General features: G+C 58.6%; 8 protein-coding genes across 8 annotated transcripts; 4 read left to right on the top strand and 4 right to left on the bottom strand.

The window, feature by feature from the left end:
- Positions 1-1098: 1098 nt before the first annotated feature.
- BO70DRAFT_285863 (D-isomer specific 2-hydroxyacid dehydrogenase family protein) lies at positions 1099-2351 on the bottom strand (the record flags this gene model as incomplete). The annotated part of the gene is made up of 4 exons (XM_025539180.1): positions 1099-1693; positions 1785-1872; positions 1926-1978; positions 2029-2351. The coding sequence occupies 4 exons, from the start codon at positions 2349-2351 to the stop codon at positions 1099-1101; spliced, it is 1059 nt and encodes a 352-aa protein (XP_025402400.1).
- A 2132-nt stretch (positions 2352-4483) lies between these two features.
- chsF (chitin synthase CHS3) lies at positions 4484-8376 on the top strand. Its single transcript, XM_025542555.1, has 3 exons — positions 4484-4539; positions 4648-8138; positions 8213-8376. The coding sequence occupies exons 2-3, from the start codon at positions 4652-4654 to the stop codon at positions 8266-8268; spliced, it is 3543 nt and encodes a 1180-aa protein (XP_025402399.1). The 5' UTR covers positions 4484-4539; positions 4648-4651; the 3' UTR covers positions 8269-8376.
- Positions 8377-8378: 2 nt separating this feature from the next.
- Positions 8379-9202, top strand: BO70DRAFT_163079 (uncharacterized protein). Its single transcript, XM_025538298.1, has one exon. The coding sequence runs from the start codon at positions 8550-8552 to the stop codon at positions 9162-9164; it is 615 nt and encodes a 204-aa protein (XP_025402398.1). The 5' UTR covers positions 8379-8549; the 3' UTR covers positions 9165-9202.
- A 283-nt stretch (positions 9203-9485) lies between these two features.
- Positions 9486-11956, top strand: BO70DRAFT_426852 (WD40 repeat domain-containing protein; the record flags this gene model as incomplete). The annotated part of the gene is made up of 3 exons (XM_025547832.1): positions 9486-9679; positions 9709-10298; positions 10347-11956. The coding sequence occupies 3 exons, from the start codon at positions 9486-9488 to the stop codon at positions 11768-11770; spliced, it is 2208 nt and encodes a 735-aa protein (XP_025402397.1). The 3' UTR covers positions 11771-11956.
- Positions 11957-12401: 445 nt separating this feature from the next.
- BO70DRAFT_359496 (uncharacterized protein) lies at positions 12402-13586 on the top strand. The gene is made up of 2 exons (XM_025542554.1): positions 12402-12867; positions 13050-13586. Exons 1-2 carry the CDS (start codon positions 12445-12447, stop codon positions 13176-13178), a joined length of 552 nt encoding a protein of 183 aa, XP_025402396.1. The 5' UTR covers positions 12402-12444; the 3' UTR covers positions 13179-13586.
- Positions 13577-18008, bottom strand: BO70DRAFT_331085 (class I myosin myoA; the record flags this gene model as incomplete). Its single annotated transcript, XM_025540859.1, has 9 exons — positions 17831-18008; positions 17518-17751; positions 17406-17451; positions 16850-17332; positions 15108-16805; positions 14970-15061; positions 14675-14922; positions 14045-14589; positions 13577-13977 (listed from the first exon to the last, which is right to left on the bottom strand). Exons 1-9 carry the CDS (start codon positions 17831-17833, stop codon positions 13577-13579), a joined length of 3750 nt encoding a protein of 1249 aa, XP_025402395.1. The 5' UTR covers positions 17834-18008.
- A 1456-nt stretch (positions 18009-19464) lies between these two features.
- On the bottom strand, positions 19465-20227 carry BO70DRAFT_162942 (uncharacterized protein). The gene is made up of 3 exons (XM_025538297.1): positions 20006-20227; positions 19718-19952; positions 19465-19650 (listed from the first exon to the last, which is right to left on the bottom strand). Exons 1-3 carry the CDS (start codon positions 20109-20111, stop codon positions 19545-19547), a joined length of 447 nt encoding a protein of 148 aa, XP_025402394.1. The 5' UTR covers positions 20112-20227; the 3' UTR covers positions 19465-19544.
- BO70DRAFT_359495 (OPA3 family protein) lies at positions 20104-21285 on the bottom strand. Its single transcript, XM_025542553.1, has 2 exons — positions 21210-21285; positions 20104-21126 (listed from the first exon to the last, which is right to left on the bottom strand). Exons 1-2 carry the CDS (start codon positions 21267-21269, stop codon positions 20344-20346), a joined length of 843 nt encoding a protein of 280 aa, XP_025402393.1. The 5' UTR covers positions 21270-21285; the 3' UTR covers positions 20104-20343.
- Between the last annotated feature and the right edge of the window lie 515 nt (positions 21286-21800).

Raw genomic sequence — 21800 nt, 5'->3', positions numbered from 1 at the left:
ACCCGATCGGTGACCAACCGCGTCCATTCTTCGGGCTGACGATGCGAGGGCTAGACCCTTCGCAGATACATGTATGCGATAGATTCAACCTTTTGATCATATCTCTGGGTCATACTGGAACTTCGGTCACCGCAATCAGCCTAGCACATAAGGGTGGGTGTGTTGTGTGAAAATGCACTCGAACCGTTTCGGAACTCATTGCCTCACGAGGGGCTCCATATGGGCATCTCGGATAATGCTGTTTTTTGAATGTCCAACTTGAAGCTAATGAAATGGAAATGAATGCATCATCATCATGCCTTGCTTGCGAGCTGCGAAGCGAGAGAGTCGTTTCGGCTACCTCTTGCAAGACCGAGGTGAATAGAAGGTCTTTCGTCATGTCGTAATCGGAGGAGCCAGGAGAGTATCACTTCTTGCTGTGGCCGGATGCATGAACGGTAAAGATTGAGCCAGTGCCTCTGTGAAGGTTCAGCGCCTTGGTGGGTGACTATCAGTCAACCAGCCAGCCAGTCAGCCTTCATGATCTTTCCCTTCGTCCTTGCGTAGCCAACATGCCTGTCCCTTCAGAGAGCACGCATCAACCCTCTGGCCGAATGTATCTTGCTGCTTTCAAGATCCGATCCTGCGCAAAAAATGCGGAAGGAACGAATAAGACTGCAGTCCAACCCCACAGGAAGAGGGGACACAATAGGCTATGGGATTGTTCCATTCAAAAGCCACCCGAACTACACATTTACTGACTCTCTCTACTCTGTCCTGAACTTGAACGCTTTCCCAGAATCTTCATCCGAAAATGTCCGTCCAATCTGGACATACTCTTACAAGACAAGTGTCTTTGCAGTGTCTGTTTCGAGGCCACATTATGGATGGATCCAGATTCGCTAAGAGCCTCTATTTCGATCCCTCACCATCTAAAAGATGCCCGAGATTGGGATAGGACATTGATCTACATCCGGGACTTCACTGCGTATAGATGAAGATCTAAACGATACCCCAGGTTATGACGTCATTCTTATCCAACCATCCATCAACAGATGTTGATGTTGACTGATGAATTATCGTTTATTGTCTATCCCAGATTAGTAGGCAGTCTATCCCTCAATACCCCAAAGATTTATTGACCCGATTGATATACTCCCTCCCCAGCGCACGCCTCTCCAGATTCGTAGCCAAAATCTTCAACGCACGCTCATTATAATGCGTCGAATTCCCACTGCAATGCGGCGTGACGATAACATTCTTGTACCCCCAGAGCTTATGGCCCTCAGGCAGCGGCTCGGGGTCCGTGACATCTAGCGCGGCACCGCGGATCAAGCCCTCATCCAGGGCAGCCATCAGATCATCCGTGTTGATCACGGCCCCGCGGGCAACGTTGCTGACGTAGGTCTTCTTCTTGCCCAGCAGCTTGAACTGGTCGCGGGCGATGATGCCGCGGGTTTCCTTTGTGAGGGGGAGGGTGATGATGAGGAGGTCAAGGTCCGAGCCCAGGAACTCGTTGAGTTGGTGCTGTCCCCAGAACCATTTCGAGGGGAACTGGCCGTCTTCGTCGCCCAGGCCAGGCTCGGAGAAGGAATCCGCTTTGCGGGACTCGGTCGTGGCGCGTTCCCGCATCGTGTAGGCGTACACGTCCATTCCGAAGGCTTTGGCCACGCGCGCGCATTGTCGGCCGATGTTGCCGTAGCCCATGATTCCGCTGTAGAGGGAGTAAGTAGGTTGTCACTTGTATTGGCTTGTCCACCGCTGGCGGTGCAGCTGGGATCGGATGGGAGGGAGGGGTCACGCACACTCGGAGACCGACTGCGTCTTCGGCGTCTTCGTCGGATGGAGGATCGACCCATTTGCCGAGCTTCTGGTTGTCGAGATGTTCCGGGACTGTCTGGTTGTTAGTGTGGTGTGGGGGTGTTTTGCGATGGGGGCAGACGCACGGTGGTGCTGGAAGGCGAGGAAGGTCATGAAGATCCATTCTGTCATTTGAGGTCTGGGTTGTTAGTTGGGTTGCTTCTTCGAGGACGTATGGGGAAGACTTACGGGTGCACGCCGTTGGCTGTGCAGAAGGCGATATCAGTGTCTTCGAACAGCGGCAGACCGATAACGTGGTTGCACCCCGCACTGAGCAGCTGGACGTATTGCAGGTTCGGGGCGAGCTCTCGGGACGGGAAGAGTCTCCAGGTGAAGAGCACGGTGACCTCCTTCCAGGCCTCTGCGGAGATCTCTGCCGGTAGCTCTGTGTCGGTTCTACTGATCTCATGGCTCACGACGCGGACGTTGGGAATGATTCTTATCAGGTCGGAGACCCACTCCGCCGGAGGGGTCCAGGGCGTGAGAATCAGGACGACTTCTTGCGCGGCCATTGTGAGTTGTTTGATGGTCTCGTCAAGGAGGAGGGTGGTTGGTTGGACTTGGGGGTTCGGTTTGTGAGAAGAGAAAAGTCCAGATGGATAGAAGAGACGCGAGCAGAAAGGCGGCATGGCGAGCTGAGCTCCTGCGATAAGGCCGGCCTGAGGCAGCCCCACGCTCCCTGTCGGCCGACAGTGCCAATCAGCGGGGCTGATAGCTCGGCGATATCGCTGATGTTATCCGCTCAACAGCATCATACAAAATGGCATGGTCGAGTAGAGCCAACCTCCATCTGGAGCTAGCAACAGCTTCACGTCGTAGGATGACTAGCGTCGTAGTTATGCAAGGCAGTTCGAAGAGATATATAGCTCGACATACCCCTGCTAGTCCGTGGTAAGACGGTACCGATGCTGTCAAATATCCAGGATCACGACATCAGACCATACAGATGTCAGACATGCTTCAAGGGTCCTGGGGGCTGGATCAGGGTCCGCTGGCCCGAGTCCGACCGGGCCATCTGATCCGGCACTCCCTCTCCGGGGTTCTTACCCAAAGTTTATTAGGGAGAAGCTATACGACAGTCTTGTATGACTCCCGTACCTACTCTTGCTTGTTAGGCCTCGGGTCTCCGTGCTTCCTTCGCCCCTTTTCGCACCCCTTTTGTCGGAGCTCCGGACTGCAGTGGGCAGGATCGCAACGCAAGTCACACAGCAGTAGGAGGTGTGTCTACTCGGCACCGACATAGGCTGAACCGGGTAAAAGCTGGTTAGGCGCATTGGCTTCGAATGCGTCGAGACATTTCCACGTATAAATAGAGGGCAGCAGATTGGTCCGCAGCAGAGCGTGGCGGGCGGCGAATTATGGTGCAGTGCGTGGCGGGGATTGGGGGGGGCACCCAAAATAGAACGCGGGCATATGCCAGGCGATTGGTAAGTTCCGACACGTTCCCTGGTAGGGGGTGCTGCACAGAAACCGTCAGGGGTGGTGGGAAGTTGGAGCGGCGAGCAGAGTAGAGTAGATATGCAGCTGTGCAGAGCATTGAAGTGGATTGTGGGTAGGAGGGATCAGGGATCAGGGACCAGGGACCAGGGAGTGTCTGCCTCAAAAAAAGGACGCGGAGGGAACACGGGGGAGCTAGCCCGGTCGGGTTAGAAAGGGTCTGGGCTGGGCGCAATGGCATTGGGCGGGAGACCCGCTCTCGGTCTGGCCCCGACCGATTGCCCCTAGCGACGCAACGCTGCGGCACATGGCCTGTTATTTGTGTATATGACGATCTGGCATACATCCGGATCCTGATCCTGAACCTGCCAGCAATTATTATTCAGGTTAGTTGACGTTGGTCTCCATCATCATCCTCCTCCCCCTCCTCCCCCTCCCCCTCCACCGATCCCAGATCTCACATTCCTCGGGTGCATTCCTCACCGGAGATCGAGATCGGACGGCCAGCCTTGGCGACCAGACCCGTGATACTGACTGTCTCACCAACGGCCACCCAGTTTACGGGCAACTCGAGGTCTTCTTCCCCAGTCCCTCTCCTCAACCTCCACCTCCACCTCAGGACGGGTGCCTGAACCGCCACTTCAACGCTACTCCGACTACTAATTGCCTGAATGAGAAATCATCTATCTACTCAGTAGATCCTCCCATTCCATCCAGACCAAGAAAGCCAAGGTGGGATTGGAATCACTACTGGTGTCTAGCGACGGTTAGTGCCTCTACGGCGCCAGGCCCCGGTCTTGTCCCGCGGGTCAGCCTCCGCACCATTTCCCCATTTCTTTGAGCCACCATCTCCTCCTACTCCTCCTCCTCCTCCTCCTCCTCCTCTTCCTACCTCTCGCCCATCCTTCGCCTCGCTATCTGCTCGCGCTATTGCCGGTCCTCCTCTCCTAGTCTTCTTGGCAGGGGCTTTTTCCAGCTGTCTTCCCTTCCCGGTGACCCATTCGCTTTATTTCCCGGGGTTTCCCTGCTTGCTTCGGCCGGTGATTTGCGATCAGCGGACGCTTGCCTGCGCCAACCATTCGGCGGCCCGCTTGTTCCTGTTGATCATCCTACATCTCTGTTGTCACCCCTTCTGTGATCCAAATCGTCGGTGACTTGCGTCGTTGTTTAACATTCAGCATTCAGCGCGCTGTGTACTACGTCGAACCCATCCCCGCATCGCTCGGCTTACTCACCCACCAGTCCGCTTATGCGATAGTAAAGGTCAGTCTACGATATCTCTGTCGCAGAAGCCTTGGAGCGACTGGATGCTTTTCGCCCGTACGGGAAGGTGCTTCGGGAAATAAACTAACGCTACCTCGATTGATGTAGGGCCATGTCGATGCCTCAGCGTCCGGGGAAGGCCTCCCCGCGACGAGAAGAATTCCACGGCCCCCTACGTGAATCCTCCCGGCGGCGACACCGCACCCACGAAAGCAGCGGCCACAATGACCCATTGGCTTCCCCGTCCGGGCACCGTCACCATCACCATCGGCATCACCGCTCACGCAGCTCCAAGCCAAGGGAGGATGTGGATGAAGAAAGAGGCGAAGGGGGAGAGTCACGGCCCAAGAAGAGCTTCTCCAAGCCAGAACGCAATAGGGTCGATCCGAGCCATCCCAACTACCACTATCGCCAGAAATCGCAGAGCATGCCCACCAAGCCTTCGACAACGGGGGATGAACCCATGCTGGGAGCGGAGGGGGAAGCCGAGACAAACAGTTCGCGGAGTATGGATTACCGAGGTAAAGACGGAGTGTACGTAACGGAAGGGAACGTTAACAAGTCTACCGACCGGCCCACTACTCGACGTCGAATCAAGAAGCGGCGGTCGTCGCGCAAGATGACCAAGAGAGCCGTTGCGGAAAAGCGACGGCAGGAAGCGCTCGAGCAGGTTCGCCCGCCCAGCCCATGGGCCACGTACTGCGCGATCATCACGTTCTGGGCGCCTGACTTCGTCATGAAGTGCTTTGGCATGCCGCAGAAGGCCCAACGCAGCGCCTGGCGCGAGAAGATCGGCCTGATCAGTATTATTCTGCTCATCGGAGCGTTCGTGGGGTTCCTCACGTTCGGGTTTACAGCGACTGTGTGCCGGACCCCCCCGACGCGGATGCGGATCAATGAGGTCAGTGATAACTACATGATCTTCCACGGACAGGCCTACGACCTGTCCCACTCAACGCATCCTGCGGCGGCGGGCATCCCGGCGGGATCCAACGTGCTGTATGACCTCCCTCACAAATACGGAGGCCAGGATGGAAGCTTTTTCTTCCAGGAGGTCAACGGAGCGTGCAAGAACCTCATTACCCTCGCCGAAGGATCGGATGTGCCCACGAATTCGGACGGGGACCTGGCCTGGTATTTCCCGTGCAACGCCTTCAACCAAGACGGCTCTTCCGAACCCAACTTCACCGTACCGTACTACCTTGGCTGGGCCTGCCACACCGCCGGGAAGGCGCGCAAGGCTTTCTACGATCTGAAGAGCTCGGGTGATGTCTATTTCACGTGGGACGACACCAAAAATATGAGCCGGAACTTGGCCGTCTACTCCGGGGACGTTCTGGACCTCAACCTTCTGCGGTGGTTCAACACGTCGCAGGTTAGCTATCCGGCCAAGTTTGACGAGCTCCGCGAGAACTCCGCGGTGCGTGGCGTCGACCTGACCTACTACCTGCAGACTGGCGAGGAAAAGAAGATCGGCGAGTGTTTGTCCCAGATCATCAAGGTGGGCAGTATCGACACTGACACGGTCGGCTGCATCGCATCCAAGGTCGTGCTTTACGTCTCGCTGATCTTCATCCTGTCGATCACCGTGCTGAAGTTCCTGTTCGCCGTCTTCTTCCAGTGGTTTCTCTCCTCCAAGTACGCCGCCACCAAGACCAGTATGGGGACGGACTCCAAGACGCGCAACCAGCAGATCGAAGACTGGTCCAATGACATCTATCGACCCGGGCCGCGCATCGCGGAACACAGCATGCTCGATCGGTCCAGCAAACGCGCCAGCTTCCTGCCCACGACGTCGCGGTTCTCGAGCCCGTACACAGTCAGCAACGGGGGGAAACAGAAATACCAGTACGTCACCATGGCCAGTCAGAACTCGACCACGCGGCTGGTGCCAGGCGCGACCAACTCCGTATACAAGCACCAGTATAACAGCAGCGGAGGCAGCCCATCGGCTAGCCGATCGAGTCTGGCGCTGGGTGGGCAGGAATCACGGTACTCCACGGCCATGCTGGACTCGGAAGCCCCTCTAGGCGGATATGTCCACGAGGGGGTGATCCCCCAACCGCCGCCGGAATGGCAGCCCTACGGGTTCCCGCTGGCGCATTCGCTCTGCCTGGTGACCTGTTACTCGGAGGGGGCGGACGGAATCCGCACGACGCTGGACTCGATCGCGATGACGGACTATCCCAACAGCCACAAGACGATCCTCGTGATCTGTGACGGAATGATCAAGGGCAAGGGCGAGAAGTACTCCACGCCGGAGATCGTGCTGCGCATGATGCGCGACCCGATCATCCCGAAGGACGAGGTGCAGCCGTTCTCGTACGTGGCGGTGGCCAGCGGGTCGAAGCGGCACAACATGTCTAAGGTGTATGCGGGCTTCTACGACTACGGGGCGGACTCGATCATCCCGGAGGAAAAGCAGCAGCGGGTGCCGATGATGATCATCGTCAAGTGCGGCACGCCGGCCGAAGCGACCAAGTCCAAGCCGGGCAACCGCGGCAAGCGAGACAGTCAGATCATCCTGATGTCGTTCCTGCAGAAGGTGATGTTCGACGAGCGGATGACGGAGCTGGAGTACGAGATGTTCAACGGGCTGTGGCAGGTGACGGGGATCTCGCCGGACTTCTACGAGGTGGTGCTGATGGTAGACGCGGATACCAAGGTGTTCCCGGACAGCCTGACGCATATGATCTCGGCGATGGTCAAGGACCCGGACGTGATGGGGCTGTGCGGGGAGACGAAGATCGCTAACAAGACGGACAGCTGGGTGACGATGATCCAGGTGTTTGAGTACTTCGTGTCGCACCACCAGGCCAAAGCGTTCGAGTCGGTGTTCGGAGGTGTGACGTGCCTGCCCGGATGCTTCTCGATGTATCGGATCAAGGCACCGAAGGGGGGCCAGAACTACTGGGTGCCGATCCTGGCGAACCCGGACGTGGTGGAACACTACTCGGAGAACGTGGTGGACACGCTACACAAGAAGAACCTGCTGCTGCTGGGAGAGGACCGGTACCTGACGACGCTGATGCTGCGGACGTTCCCGAAGCGCAAGCAGATCTTCGTGCCGCAGGCCGTGTGCAAGACACAGGTGCCGGACCGGTTCTCGGTGCTGCTGTCGCAGCGGCGGCGGTGGATCAACAGCACGGTGCACAACCTGATGGAGCTAGTGCTGGTGCGCGACCTGTGCGGGACGTTCTGCTTCAGCATGCAGTTCGTCATCTTCATCGAGCTGGTGGGCACGCTGGTGCTGCCGGCGGCCATTGCCTTCACCTTCTACGTGGTGATCAACTCGATCGTGCACAAGCCGGTGCAGGTGATCCCGCTGGTGCTGCTGGCGCTGATCCTGGGGTTGCCGGGCGTGCTGGTGGTGGTGACGGCGCACAAGCTGATCTACGTGTGGTGGATGATGATCTACCTGATGTCGCTGCCGGTGTGGAACTTCATCCTGCCGACGTACTCGTTCTGGAAGTTCGACGACTTCAGCTGGGGCGACACGCGGCAGACGTCGGACGGGAAGGACAAGGGCCATGAGGCCGGGGAGGGCGAGTTCGACAGCAGCCAGATCACGATGAAGCGGTGGCGGGACTTTGAGAAGGGTACGTCTGCATCCCTTGCAGGAACAGTTACAGTTCACCAGGACCAGATAGATGCTGACACCAGATGAATGTAGATCGTCGCCAGCGGATGCAGCCCACCTGGACGGGGTACGACCCGTACTCGGGGTGATGTGATGGGGTATATATTTCGGACGGTTCATGATTTACGACGGATGTACTATTGCGATTTGACTTTTTTTATTTATTTTTTTTTCTACTGTAGCTAGTTTGGGTAATGGGGGGGGGACTGTAATTAACGAGGGGTGAGGGCGATCCTTGCGTCGACCGCACAGTGAGATGACTGGTTTGGTCGAGGGACAGGCAGGGAATTCTTGTACTGTGTAAAGCGGATGCGATACTGACGAATGAATGCGTGATGACCGAGCAGCCTGAGGTGAGCCTGAGGTGAGCATGATGGTAGTTGTATGCCTTAATAGTCAGGCACAAAGGCAGTCCCGCGTGTCTTGCCTGAGGTGTCTGAGGTGTCAGCCAACCATCTGGAGTCTCACCTCGAGTCCATCTCGAGTCCGCCTCCGTCTTCTCCGTTTCCTTCCCCTCTTCTTCTCTCCTGCATCGCTGCATCTGCATCCTTCTGCATCCTTCTGCATCTCTCTGCATCCCTCTGCATCCCATCGAATCTCCCCCCTCGATCTTTCCGGGAATCCTCGTGACTATCCATCCTTATTATTGTTATTTAACTCGGGCTGCGCCCATCCGAGTCAACCCGGAGGCTCTCCTCTCCTCGTGTTCCCCCCGTGCGACGCCGCCCTGCCGCTTGGGATTCGCCCTCCCTGTCGGACTGCATCCCCGCTCTACATTTTACTTACATTACTACTTACATTACTTACTCCCTATCTGTACACTACAACCACACCACCATCCTTGCTATTTTTCTTTGTTGCTTCTACCCACCACCTGGCACAACACCATCACCGCCCTCCGTGTGGGGGAGGAGACGCACCGGGATTCAATCATTACCAATCCACTACTGTACACGGTATAGATACGTGCTGGTCGCATTTTTGATTGCATCCAGAACAGCAACGTGCGCCTGTGTTCCCCCCCCCCCCCCCCCCGGGCTGCCAATCACGCCCGGACCCCCCCCCTTCCCCCCCCCCGCTGCACCCGCTGCTATCCCCAACTCAGCCTTCCCACTTCCCAATCTTGTTTATTCGCCACCGCCCGAAGCGAACCCCAACACGATTGTCAATGCCTGGCCCGGCTGAGCCCGATTTCCCGCCATCATCTGCCAGCCCTTCGTCATGCAACATCCCCAGATCGTCGCACCCTCGGCTCGCTGACCCCTCCTCTTCCTCCCTTCCAATCGCCTCCGCCACACCCATCAACATGTCGTCCTCCAGAGACGACCCCCCCGGCGTCGTCGTCGCCGCGGACGCGCCCGACCCCGGCCCCTCTGCCGCCGTTCTGGCCGCCCACAGTGCCACGGTCGTCTCGGAGCATCTCCCCTCGAGCGAATCGGCCGTCTCCGCCTTCCTGGCGGTCCCGCACTATCCGAACGTCCTTGAGTTCCATGAGGGGTCGTACGCCGCCATGGCCGAGACCGTCCAAGCGGCCATCGAGCGCGACGACTTCGCCTACCCCCCGACCGCGTGCCCGACCCGGGCGCCCTGCCCAACCCGTCCTCGCCGTCCGGGGAGTGGTACCTCTCCGACTCGGAAATGACGGACGCGCTGTCGGAGATGGGTGGCGTCCCGCTGGAGCCCTACCTGGGCGGACACGTTGGTCTGGCCGCCCTCTCCCCATTTGAAAACCCCCGCCCCGCGCCCATCGCCTCCACCCTCTCCAGCGACACCGAGGATGCGACCGACATGATCATGGACTACGAGCCCTCGGTGGACGACCGGCTGACGACGTTGTCGGAGGATGACGATCCGGACGATACGCACAAGTTCTACTCGGACGATGGGGACTACGGGGACCTAGACGACGACCTCCGCGCCCGCCACGACACCAGCACGCTGTCGGAGGTCGACCTGGAGGATTTCTACCAGGGATACAGCCCAGGATACGGTCCGCCGCTGTCAGACTTGGTGGGCTCGGTGCGCGACGACTACAGCAACGCATTCTCGGAGGGCGAGGACTCGAGCAACGCCGATCCGACGGGGGAACCGCATTTTGCAGACCCGGTCGTGGGAACCAGTACGTCTTCTCGGAGTGAGTGTGTTGGGATGCAGCTAACCATGGCAGCCCGCGAACGGAACCTTAACGTTGACCAATTTATCGCCCACTGGCTGTGCGCGTCGGCGGGCTCGATGCCCAGCTTTTCCCAGTCGCCTGCACAACTGCCGCGCAGTGCCATCGTGCAGCTGATGGGGTGGATCCCGCCGGCGCAGATGATACGACCGCCGGGGCTGACGCAGGACTTCGATCTCCAGCAGATCCCCTGGTGGGACACGCTGCGGATCAAGCGGTCGTTTGCGCGGCTCCTGCGCGACCAATCTTACACGTCATACCACAACCTGGAGTACTCGGGGCAGCGGCCGGGAGCGCGGCTCCCGCAGGAGGAGGGATACTTCCGGGGGAAGGCGATGTACACAGAACACAAGGCCAGCATCGAGCACTTCCAGCTGCGGAACCTGATGTCGGTGGTGGCGTACAACACGGTGCACTTCGCGCACGAGTCCAAGGTGTACTCGTGGGTGCCGGCGTACAACGACCTGACGTGTCTGATCGACCTGGCCAGCCCGGCGGTGGAGTCGGGGCTGGCGGGGCCGGTCAAGATCTCGACGATGAAGTCGGCGCACGACCTGACCATCGCGGGGGGGTTCTCGGGGGAGTACGCGGTGCGGGGGGCGGGCGCGGCGGCGCAAGGCTACGTGACGAAGGACCCGAACGGGATCACCAACCACATCGACATCGTGCCGAGCCGGACGAAATGCTCGCCGATGGGCATCTTCGCATCCAACGACCGCCACCTGCGGGTGCTGGACTGCGAGACGAACACCTTCGTGCTAGACCACGAACTGTCCCGCGCCATCAACTGCACCTCCACCTCGCCCGACGGCCGCCTCCGAGTCCTAATCGGCGACTCGTCCGACGCCTGGGTCGTCGAAGCCGACACCGGCCGCCCCGTGCACCCCCTCCGCGGACACCGCGACTTCGGGTTCGCCTGCGCCTGGTCGCCCGACATGCACCACATCGCGACCAGCAATCAAGACAAATCGGTGATCATCTGGGACGCGCGCACGTGGGGGATGATCCAGAAGATCGAGTCGGACGTCGCGGGGTACCGGTCCCTGCGGTGGTCGCCCGTCGGCGGCGGCCCGCGCACCCTGCTGCTGTGCGAGCCGGCCGACCGCATCGCCATCGTCAACGCGCAGACGTACCAGAGCCGCCAGGTGCACGACTTCTTCGGGGAGATCGGGGGCGCGGACTATGCCCCAGACGGCAGTTCCATCTGGGTCGCCAACACGGATGAACACTTCGGGGGCTTCCTAGAGTATGAGCGGCGACAGTGGGGGCAACGGTTTGGGCTGCGCGATCGCGCGAATGAATGGGTGAGGGGGGCTGGACTGGACGAGGATCCGCGGTGCTTGTTGAGTGAGCGCGAGCGGCAGTTACGGTTCTTGTGGAATACGAGTGATGAGGAGCATGAGATGTTGCTGCTTTAGCAGCAGCAGCAGTGAGTTGAGTTGAGTTGTGTTGGGCTGGAGCTGCAGCTGTTGTAGTGGGTTGTTGATGGTGACAGGGATTGGATGGGATGTGATGGGATGGTGTGCATGGGCGGAGCTGTGATTTAGCGTAGATACCACTTGTTTATCTGTTAGTCTGCATACCAAATGGACATACTACTCATTACTCTTTTCTTGACTCTTTCCTCGGTTTGCTCGACAGCGTACAGTCATACCATCCCCTCGATAGTCTTCAATAGTCCTGCTAGTAAAGACTGTGGCTTGGCAGCTGAATGCCCCACCGCCGATCTGGTACATCCAATACAGTACCATACACGACCAACCCAATCATCAAACCAGCCTAACCCAATCAACCCCACCCAGTCCCACATAATACAGTACCGTAACGATACCCTGCACCGCCACCAACCCCTCCTACGTAAAACCCCCCACCCGGGCACTTTACCCTTAGTTACCTTCTTTACCTCCCCTTCTCCCCTCCTCTCCTCCTCTCCCTCCCTTCCTCTCCCCCATCATCTATAATCCCTCTCACCCCCAAACCAACCACCCTCGAACCCGAACCCGAACCCAAGCCAAACAAACAAACAAACAAACAAACAAAGAAACAAAGAAAGAAAGAAAGAAAGAAAGAAAGAAAGAAAGACCCTCCCAAAATGTCCTTCTCCAACCTCATCTCCTCCGCCCTCTCCTCCGAACTCGGCGACTTCACCTCCGCCCAAACCCACGCCCAGAACAACCACTCCTCGACCGACCCCTCGCTGTTCTCCTCCGCGCTGTCCTTCCTCTCCGAGCGCAAGTCCCAGATCGCCGAGCAATCCGACGACATCGACGAGGAGCATCTCGTGCAATCCCACCAAGCCCTTTACAACGGTGGTGGCAGCGGTGGATATGGTGGTGAGCAGCAACAGCAACAACAGCAACAGCACGACAGCAGCTCCCTCGGCGCGGGAGCCGCGATGCAAGCGCTGAAGATGTTCTCGTCGGGCGGGGGAAGCGGCGACAAGAATGAGTTTATTGGGATGGCGATGGCGCAGGCCGGGAAGCTGTGGGAGGAGAATGCGGGGGGGGGCAATGTGGTATGTTTCTTTCTTTCTTGTTTCACCTTTCTGGTTTGTGATTGTTGTTGTTATCACTATCAATTTTTTTTTTTTTTTTTGATCGTGATTGTGATTATCATGATGCTTGTTTTGCAGTTCCCCTGCCGGCTATTCCGGAATCTTGCTAACTGTTTGTGTCTGTCTTTGTTCGTGAGGATTAGTCCGGCTCCAAGCAATCGGCCATCAACTCGGCCGCGGAGATGGCGTTTAAGATGTACCTGAAGGGGAGCGGGTCGAGTGGCACGGGCGGTCCGGCGGGGTTGATGAGTTTGGCGAGTAAGTTTTTGTAAACTTCTCAACTTCTCAACTTTTCTCCTCAACTTCGTTCGACCTTGGTTTGAGCTTGAGACTTGAGTTTTGGACGTGAGACTTAAGACGAAGCAAGGTTAGGTTGAGTCTTTGGATGAGAGGAGGGTTGAATTGGTGGATTTGAATGGATAGGCTGTGTATATGCGTGGATGTTTACGAGGGGGGGTGGTTGTTTGATATTTATACTCTGGTTCATGAGCATATTCTTGATATTGTTCATACTATGGGGTTGCACGTACAATCTGTCTATTTATCATGATCATGATCACGACTTACTCTCCATCTACATCGAGTATGTATATACATCTAGTCTTATTCTCGTCTCACGCTACATACATGTATGAGTTCTCTATCGCTCGCTGTCTGTGATCGGCCGTCTTCACCACTCATCATCATCATCCTGGTGCCCCTGCATCGCGTGCTGCCGCGCCTTCAGCGCCTCCGCCAGCCCGCCCGCCAGACTCGCGTTCGACGCGCTGTTCGGCGTCCCCCGCCCGCTGCCGCCCGACGAGTCGTGCGAGTTCATGCTCACCGCGCTGTCCCGCGGCGCCGGCGGCGGCGTCGGCGCCACCTTGCGTCCTGCCATGTTGGGCCGCTTCATCGGCGGAGCCGGGGGCGCGGGCTTCGACTTGGCGGCTGCCACGGCCCCGTTCGCCCGCGGTGCGGCCGGCGGCGGCGGTGGCGGCGCGGGCTTGGGCGTCGCCGCAACCTGCTCCTCCAGGTATGCCTCTGGTGTCCAGCCCTGCACCGATGTCGCTGCGTTCATGCACAACCACCATCCTACACAATTAGCCAGGTTCGAGTACTAGAGCAGCAAAAGAGGTTTGGGTGGTGTATGTATACGTACCATTTCCCTCCTTCGATACAATCTGCACAATGTCACCCGCCCGGATCGATAGCTCGTTGGTCTGGTCGCTGTTGAAGTCGTACAGCGCCTTCGCCGTCGGCTTCTTCTGCGCCGGCGGGCTGGCCGGCGGCGGTGGCGGCGGCCCACGGGCGGATCCTGACGATGCGTTGCGCGTGTGTCCGGAGAGCGCAGCAACCGGCTGCGGGACCGGCCGCGCGACAGGCTGGGCCGCTGGCTGCGGCGCTGGCGGTGGTACAACAGCGGCCTGAGGCTGGGGGCGAGCGGGCAAGGGCTGGCGTGGAGGCGCCGGTCGGGAGGCCAGCTTCGACGGGCCACCGCCCGGGCCGCCCGGACGCAGCAGCTTGCCGGTGGTCACAGGGCGCGCGGCGACCTGCTTCGGGCGGGGCGTGGGCTTCGAGACGGAGCTCGGCGGCTCACCGGCGCTGGTGTGGATGGTGCTGCTCTTGTAGCTGTCGACGCCGGCACCAGGGTCCTTGACCACCTTGACCGTCGCCAGCTTGCCGGGCTTCTTGTTGTATTCGATGCTGCAGTCGTTAGCTAAGCTTGCTCTGACCAAGAGCAAGAAAAAAAGGAAAGCGGAAAAGAGAGGAAAGGGGACGAGAGGCTTACTGATCCGCTATCTTCAGGTTCAGCTGGCCCCGCAGTGCATTGCTGAGGTGCGTGAAAAACTCCGTCTTGAATACGCAGTTCAACAGAGGGTCTGGCTCCTGCGCTCCCACCACGATCGAAAACCAGTCATCCTGCAGGTTCGATGTGCTGATCGACTTAATAGCGCCGATGGGTATCGTCCGCTCCGAGGCGATCTGCAGCTGGTTGTTCACCAACGTTTGTGCCACGATATATACATTTTTGGAGGTCTGCTGGTCAGCATGGTTCGACTGGACAACTTCCGGGTCAGACCTACCAGAACAAAGATGCGCGGGGACGGCTTGCTGGACCGCCCGAATTTCGAAATCAACACTTCACCACGGCAGGTAAACAGGATATCCTCCGATCCTACTCTCGTTAGCAACACGTTCACAGACAGTCCACAGACACATACCGCTAATGCCTGCACCGTTGCGGATCATCTCGCCCGGCCCTCCCTTGTTGCCCACCCCGACGTAGTCGCCGAGGAACCGCCGCGACCCGATCAGACTCATCCGGCGACGCTCCTTCTTGCCCTGCAGCACCTTGTGTCCCTGGTCCCGCAGCTTGATGAACTCCAGTCCACCTGTCATCCGGCGCCAGAACCGCTGGATGCGAGTGGCGCACTCCGCGCGGTAGCGCAGGTAGTTGCGCCAGGCCCGCTGGATGCGGATCGCCATGTTGTGCCAGTACCGGTCGCGCATGGCCTCCAGGGCAAATAGCGTCTCCGGCGTCTTGACGAACACCTTGGTGATGCCCATCTGGTACTCCTCGCTGGGGATGCTCGTGTCCTTCAGGATCTGGCGCGCGCCCGAAATCGAGTCGCCCGTCCACGTGTAGTCACCGGCGTAGGACGTCTTGGGCGACAGCAGGTAGAAGCGCTCCACGAATTTATCAAACGTCTGGCGGTAGGCGAAGCCCGCGCGGCGGATGCGCACGTTCTCCTGCAGACCCAGATACTTGATCTGGTGCAGCACGTTGCCTTGGTTGTATTCCCGGGGCGCTTTGTTGTCGTTCGGCTTGATGGTTCGGATGTACGACGGCTGAGCCTTCATCAGAGTCGCCACTAGATCGTTGGCCGACGCCTTGATCTTGTCGCTGGCCGTGGGTGGACGCCGCTTGTCATCCTGGTTCACCTGGTTGGGGAACAGTGTGTGCACGAACGGGTTGCCGCTGGAGCCCACCAGGTTCAGCAGATCCTTCAGCAGCTGGTCCTTGTTCTTGTCAGTCATCCCCTCCACCGCGTAGCTGACGTCGCCCGCATAGTGCTTGACGATGAACTGGCCCTGGCGGCTCTCGAAGTTGGGGTTCTGGCCCAGGAAGTTGAGTCGGCCGACGAACGTATTGTCTGCCGCACCTGAGTCGGCGTGCGCGGTCGCACAAGCGTCGTTCAGGGCCGCGAAGACGCCGGGCGGCCGCTTGTCCTCGATCAGCGAGCACACAACCTTGTTGTCGAAGTACTTGATCGGGGTCCACTGGATCTGCTCGCGCTCGTACTCATCCTGCTCCGCCTTGAGCGTCAGCTGGATAAAGATCTGCTGCAGCTTCTCGTTCACGTAGTTGATGCACAGCTGCTCGAACGAGTTCTTTTCGAAGATCTCGAACCCGTAGATATCCAGGATTCCGATGGAGTTGGTGACGGAGCCCCGGGCGGTCAGCGAGGAGTTGACGCGGCCGACGATCCAGTCGAACAGGTTGAAGTAGATGGCCTTAGCCAGCGCATCGCGCACTGCCAGCGCCTGCGTCGTGTTCAGCGGCACCTCGTAGACCGACCCTCGGCGCCCGCCGCGGGCTGTCTCCATCAGGCGGATCGTGAGCGCCGTGTTGACCTGCGCAGCATCGACCTCCAGCAAGTACGCGACGAAGTTGACGACCGACTGATCGGTGATGGCGGCGTTGCCGGAGTCATCTTCGCTGAACGAGACGTTACCGATCCACAGGATGGCGGCCAGCATGCGGAACACGTTATCCTGCTCGGCCTCGGACATGCCGATGACGCCCATGGCGTTGATGGTGTCCTGGAATTCGGCGGTATCGTCGACGCCCGGCACATCGAAGCACTTGGACTTGCTGGTGTAGACATAGGACTGGGGCTGCTGCACACCGAAGGTATCTAGACTGGTCAGCGGGCGCGACGGCCGCGGGGGGGGTGCATACCTCGATACTTCTGCGGGGCGGCCTTGGTGAACTGGTAGAAAATGTGGAAATTCCGCTCGTTGGTGATCTGGCCGACGACGCGGGACTTCTCCAGCAGGTAGTTGGTGATGTTGGCGCCGACGGGCTCGCCGGCGGCGTTGAATTCCAGCTCGAGGTATTTCCCGAAGCGCGAGGAGTTGTTGTTGCGCAGGGTCTTGGCGTTTCCGAACGACTCCAGCAGCGGGTTGGTGGCCAACACCATGTCTTTCGTCTGCTGGATGGAGGAGTCGGTGCCGCCGGAGACGCTGGCGATGTACTGCATGATGCGCTTCGCCGCCTCGGTCTTGCCGGCACCCGACTCGCCGGAGATGATCACACACTGGTTATCCTTGTACGACTTCATGTTGTAGTAGGCGGACTCAGCCACGCCGAAGACGTGCGGGGGGACTTCGAGGCGGTTCTTCCCGCGGTACGAATCGAGGACGGTATCGGTGTAGATGCCCACTAGATAAGGGGGAGGTTAGCCGCGATCCGAGATGCGTGCGCTCAGGGGCACTGGGGCACTTTGGGCACTTACAGTCCCGGAACGGGTTGACGGACACCAGCACATGTCCAATGTATGTCTGTGGTGGTCAGCGTCCGCGGTCAGCGGCAGACATCGCGGCCCATGTCTCGGAAGGAAGGCTTACGTAGATCTCGTCATGTTCGAAGCGGAGTTTCAGGTTCTCGTTGATGGCCTCGTTGGAGATCTTGCTGAGCAGGGTAAGATCGGAGACACCGATCTCCTTCTTCTTTGTGCTTTCGAAGGTGGCCTTCTTGACCTGGGGCTTGCCGGACTGGCGCCCGTCGCCCACGTCGGCGGCCTTGGAGCGACCGAAGCCGCGACTCTTCTTCTCCCCGCCGGCAGGACGTCGTGAGTGACCCTGGTGGAGAGCGCGGTTAGGAGGGTCCGGAGGAGTGCCCGTCGGGTCGGATCGGACGGGCGCGGCGATGGGGACTCACCATGATTGTGGCTTCCGACCTCCCGGGGAGTTGCGCCCAAGCGTCACGATATCTGGCCTATCAGTAGGCACGGGGAATAGGCGGATGGGATTGGAGCGAGGGAATGAACGGCGCGGGCAGATGGTTCATTCCAGGAAGTGAGAGGAGAGGGGGGAGGGGGGGGGGACCGCAGAGGGAGTGGGGGTAGAAAGGGAGAGGGAGAGGAAGAGAGGAAGAGTATTTGGTGGTGGTGAAGTTATGAGGGGGGGAGAGGAGAGGAAGAGGAGGAGAGAGAGGGAGAGGGAGAGGGAGAATGACGAAGGGTGCCTGCGGGTGGTGGAGGAAGTGCAAGTAGTACGACTGTTATTCGGCGGGCGGACCGATGGGCCTGCGCCACAGTTGGTGCCCTGCCTCACAGATACGCGCAATCCTCGCCCGCTACCCGATCCTCGTCCCCGGTTCTCTCTCCCCCTCTCCCCAGCTGCGTACTCGTCTGACTCTTCTTACTCGACTCTACAGACCAGACCCGACCCGACCAGACCAGACCAGACCAGACCCGACCAGCCCATCCCATCCCATCCCATCCCTCCCCTCCCCAGGTCCAGCCATCTCCAGCCTGCCTACAGCCTGCCCCTCCCCCTGGTCCCTGGCGCTAGCCCAACTGGTTGCTGGGCCGGCCACCCATCCGAAGCCCAGATGGAGACCGCCTGCCTGCCCCAGGCACGCACGCACGTTCGCCGCCGCCGCCGCCGCTGCTGCTGCTGCTGCTGCTGCCTGAGGCCACCGCCACCGTGATTTCCGTCTGACTGGGTGGTTGTACTCATAATAATAATAATAATAATCCCTCCCTACGTCACCCCTGCAGGCCCATCCATTCCTGCCGCCTCTTTCCCGGTTTCTTCTAAGCAAATAGTTATCTACTACTAAATACACTACTTCCAGTGCCTTCTGTCGTGTACATAGCACAATCACTGATTGGCGATCACTGCGGCTGCCCCTCCCGACAGGGGGAACCCGGTGGTCTCGGTCTCCACTCGTCGTCCTTCCCTCGCAGTCGCCAGATATATTTTTGGCCGGCCATTCCTACCTAACAACCCCCTCGATCTGATTGTTTCTTGTCCGCGAGGTTGGGCAACCACACGTGATATGGCGAGATGACGAGATGTACGGACTATTTCGTACGAACAAAGGGGTCTAGACGATCCTGGAGGGTTGATTAATTGCTATGACGATGTGTTTTTGTTGCTTACTACTCCGTATCTAGCCACTGCTTGCTTGCTGGTGGCCTAGCTGGAAGTGTGGCTGGCGCTGGAAAGGGCATCGTTTTGGTTCTTCCTGCCCAGTCGACCTACCTTGTATGGGTCCTTTGTCGCATTGCGACAGACCAAAAAGACCACTCGGCAAAAAAGGTGTCCAGATACCTGAGGAGGTGTGATACTGAATGATACTGGGTTTGACACATTGGTTGTTCATTCCATTCCCCCGCCATACAAGGAGTGTGTTCTTCCGGGATATGGCTAAGAGGACTTTGTCTTGGCTCCAGATCAGTTTTGATATTGCAACAGATGGGATCATGTGGACGGGCAGTGCATCTCATGGATAATCGAATGAACAACGTTTGATTGCGATTCGAAACTGGGGTGAGTTAGTTATAGGAAACATCACATAACAAATTAACAAAGACAGTACTATGTACATCATGATGGCTGGATCCGGGTTAAAATCAGTAGCATCCTCAAGTGTCCGTTAAGCTGGATATATATCCCTGAACGGCGGCCAGGAGACACGCTGCATCCGCAACGGGAATGATCGGCAACATGGCGGGGAGAGATTCGACCATCCTATACGGAGTACAATAATCATAAGCATAGTAGATCAATCAACCAAGTGACACAAATCGAGTCGTACAGGACTTGCAACCTCAATATTCCATCCAGGCTACATTTCCCGCTCGCGCTGCTGAACGGCTCCTCGGAGAGCAGAAGCGCGACGGCTTTCTTCCCCGCAGCCCATGTGCCGGTCGACTGCAGTCTGGCGATCGCGCTCTGGGTGTCGCTCACAGTTGACGGAGCGAGGAGGAGAAGGCTCAGCGTTTCGCCATTCCCCAGGGAAAAGCGGAAGTCACATCCGGGCAGTCTACCCTCTAGCGACCTGTCAGATGCTTCGGAGAAATCAGTTCCAATAGAAGGGACAAACCCGCCATGTTCGTCGACGCAGCTAGAATGGGACCGAGGACTCTCCAGATGGGACGTGCGCGGAGGGACGAGCAGTATATGCCCGGAACAGAGGGGGTGGTTTCCATGGCGAGACGTAGATGAGAGAGAGGGAGAGAGAGAGAGGGAGAGAGAGAGAGGGAGAGAGAGAGAGAGAGAGTAGAGAGCGGCGGATTGGAGAAGAGAGGAGTGAATTAGGTAGTTAGTCTATGTACGCCGCTCGTCCTCGCCACATGAGAAGGGTATCCAAAACAACGCCAAGTATACACCACACCATATATCGCCCAAGTCTATACCGATATGTACACCAACTGACACGCCTTATTGCGCCTTCTCCTCCGTCGGTTTGGGTTTCGGTTTCGGTTCCGCTTCAAACACCGGTGCACGCGGTCCGGTCTCCTCAGGCTTCGCCGTCCTGCTCTCCTTGATGACCGACTCAGCCTGCTGCTCCGCGCTCTCCCCAAAGGGCAGATACGAGACAATCCACGACAACAAGCCCGGCTCCTCAGGCTCCTTCACCTCCTCCGGCTGCACATCCCAAACGGCACGAGGCAGAATCCTCGGCGCGGTCTTCGCCAAACCACCCTGCTTCGCCTTCTGCAGGAGCACCTCCTTCTCCAGCGCCAACAGGGCCTCCCTGGCCGCACGCTCCGACTGCTCCAACTCCGCCAGTCTCGACTCCACATCCTCCCTCCGCGTGGTCTCCTTCCTCCGCGACCTCCACGACTCAAACACAATCAACCCTCCCGCGACCAGGAACAGAAACGTCTCGCTGATGAACGTGGCCCCGGACTCGATCGCCTTCGACTCGGACAACGGCCGGATATGCGGTTTGGGGGCTGGCTTGGCGGCTTCCTCCGCCGCCGCTTTCGCCTTCGCTATCGCGGCCTCTTCGGCCCTGGCCTCGGCTTCGGTCTTCGCGGTCGGCGAGGACGGTTTGAGTTTGCGGAGCGCCGCGTCGGCGGCGGCGCGTTTTTCGGACGCCGCGGTGTCTCGGATGCTGCCTAGGCGGAGGCGCATGTCGATCTGGTGCAGACCTTGCGCCATGGAGACGCAGATTCGGCGGAAGCGTTCATGTTCGCGGGCTTGGGCTTTGAGTTGGTTCTGAGAGGGAGGGGTTAGTGAGACTGAGACTGAGACGGGCAGCGGGAGGGGGACTGCAAGGGTGGTGGGTGGGTTTGACATACGGCGATGGGCTTGGAGAGGGTGCGGATGACGAGGGAGGAGAGTTTGAGGGTGAGGGACATGGTGGGAGGGAGGAGGGGGGGGGGGGGTTGGTAGGAAAGAAGAAGGAAAGGAATGCAGAGAATCAGCAGGTTATATCCATGGGGAAGGCTATGGATTCGGATGAATCACGGGCGGAGTGGATTGGGAGTGTATTTGCCAGGCACCGACCGAGTCCTGCCTGAGCGTCATCCGGCGACGCTAGTCCCAGACAGGGCCAGTGGACTTTGCACTTGGCGCGTGCTGAGGTCAGCAGAGCCCGTTGTTCGGGCATTCGGATCAATGTTTATCGATTGCCGCATCGGGCAGTCCGTTGACTGCTCCGCCAGCTTTCCCCTGCGATCTATCTACTTACTACTTACTACTTACTCCGTCCACCCACAACCCCTACTTCTTTCATCCCCCCCCCCCCCCCCCCCCACCACCCTCCACCTCCCTCGGTCGTTGTTGTCTGTTCGGTGTGGCGTTGGATGCATGGCATTGTTTTTGAGCGTCAATTGTTTTCCATTTTGCTGTTTTAAGTACGTCGTCCCGCATCCGAGTTTTCATCCCTT

Source organism: Aspergillus heteromorphus (assembly GCF_003184545.1).
Source record: "Aspergillus heteromorphus CBS 117.55 chromosome Unknown BO70scaffold_4, whole genome shotgun sequence".
Classification (NCBI taxonomy): Eukaryota; Fungi; Ascomycota; class Eurotiomycetes; order Eurotiales; family Aspergillaceae; genus Aspergillus; species Aspergillus heteromorphus.
This window is presented reverse-complemented; position numbering and strand designations above follow the sequence as displayed.

Excerpts from the sequence above, each read along its gene's own strand:
- chsF (XM_025542555.1), top strand. The coding sequence starts at position 4,652 with ATGTCGATGCCTCAGCGTCCGGGGAAGGCCTCCCCGCGACGAGAAGAA. Across the intron at positions 8,139-8,212 it reads GTGGCGGGACTTTGAGAAGG|ATCGTCGCCAGCGGATGCAG; the intron begins GTACGTCTGCAT and ends AGATGAATGTAG.
- BO70DRAFT_163079 (XM_025538298.1), top strand. The coding sequence starts at position 8,550 with ATGATGGTAGTTGTATGCCTTAATAGTCAGGCACAAAGGCAGTCCCGC.
- BO70DRAFT_359496 (XM_025542554.1), top strand. The coding sequence starts at position 12,445 with ATGTCCTTCTCCAACCTCATCTCCTCCGCCCTCTCCTCCGAACTCGGC. Across the intron at positions 12,868-13,049 it reads ATGCGGGGGGGGGCAATGTG|TCCGGCTCCAAGCAATCGGC; the intron begins GTATGTTTCTTT and ends CGTGAGGATTAG.
- BO70DRAFT_162942 (XM_025538297.1), bottom strand. The coding sequence starts at position 20,111 with ATGGAAACCACCCCCTCTGTTCCGGGCATATACTGCTCGTCCCTCCGC. Across the intron at positions 19,953-20,005 it reads TGCGTCGACGAACATGGCGG|AGGGTAGACTGCCCGGATGT; the intron begins GTTTGTCCCTTC and ends ACAGGTCGCTAG. Across the intron at positions 19,651-19,717 it reads ATATTGAGGTTGCAAGTCCT|GATGGTCGAATCTCTCCCCG; the intron begins GTACGACTCGAT and ends TACTCCGTATAG.
- BO70DRAFT_359495 (XM_025542553.1), bottom strand. The coding sequence starts at position 21,269 with ATGTCCCTCACCCTCAAACTCTCCTCCCTCGTCATCCGCACCCTCTCC. Across the intron at positions 21,127-21,209 it reads CCCTCTCCAAGCCCATCGCC|AACCAACTCAAAGCCCAAGC; the intron begins GTATGTCAAACC and ends CCTCCCTCTCAG.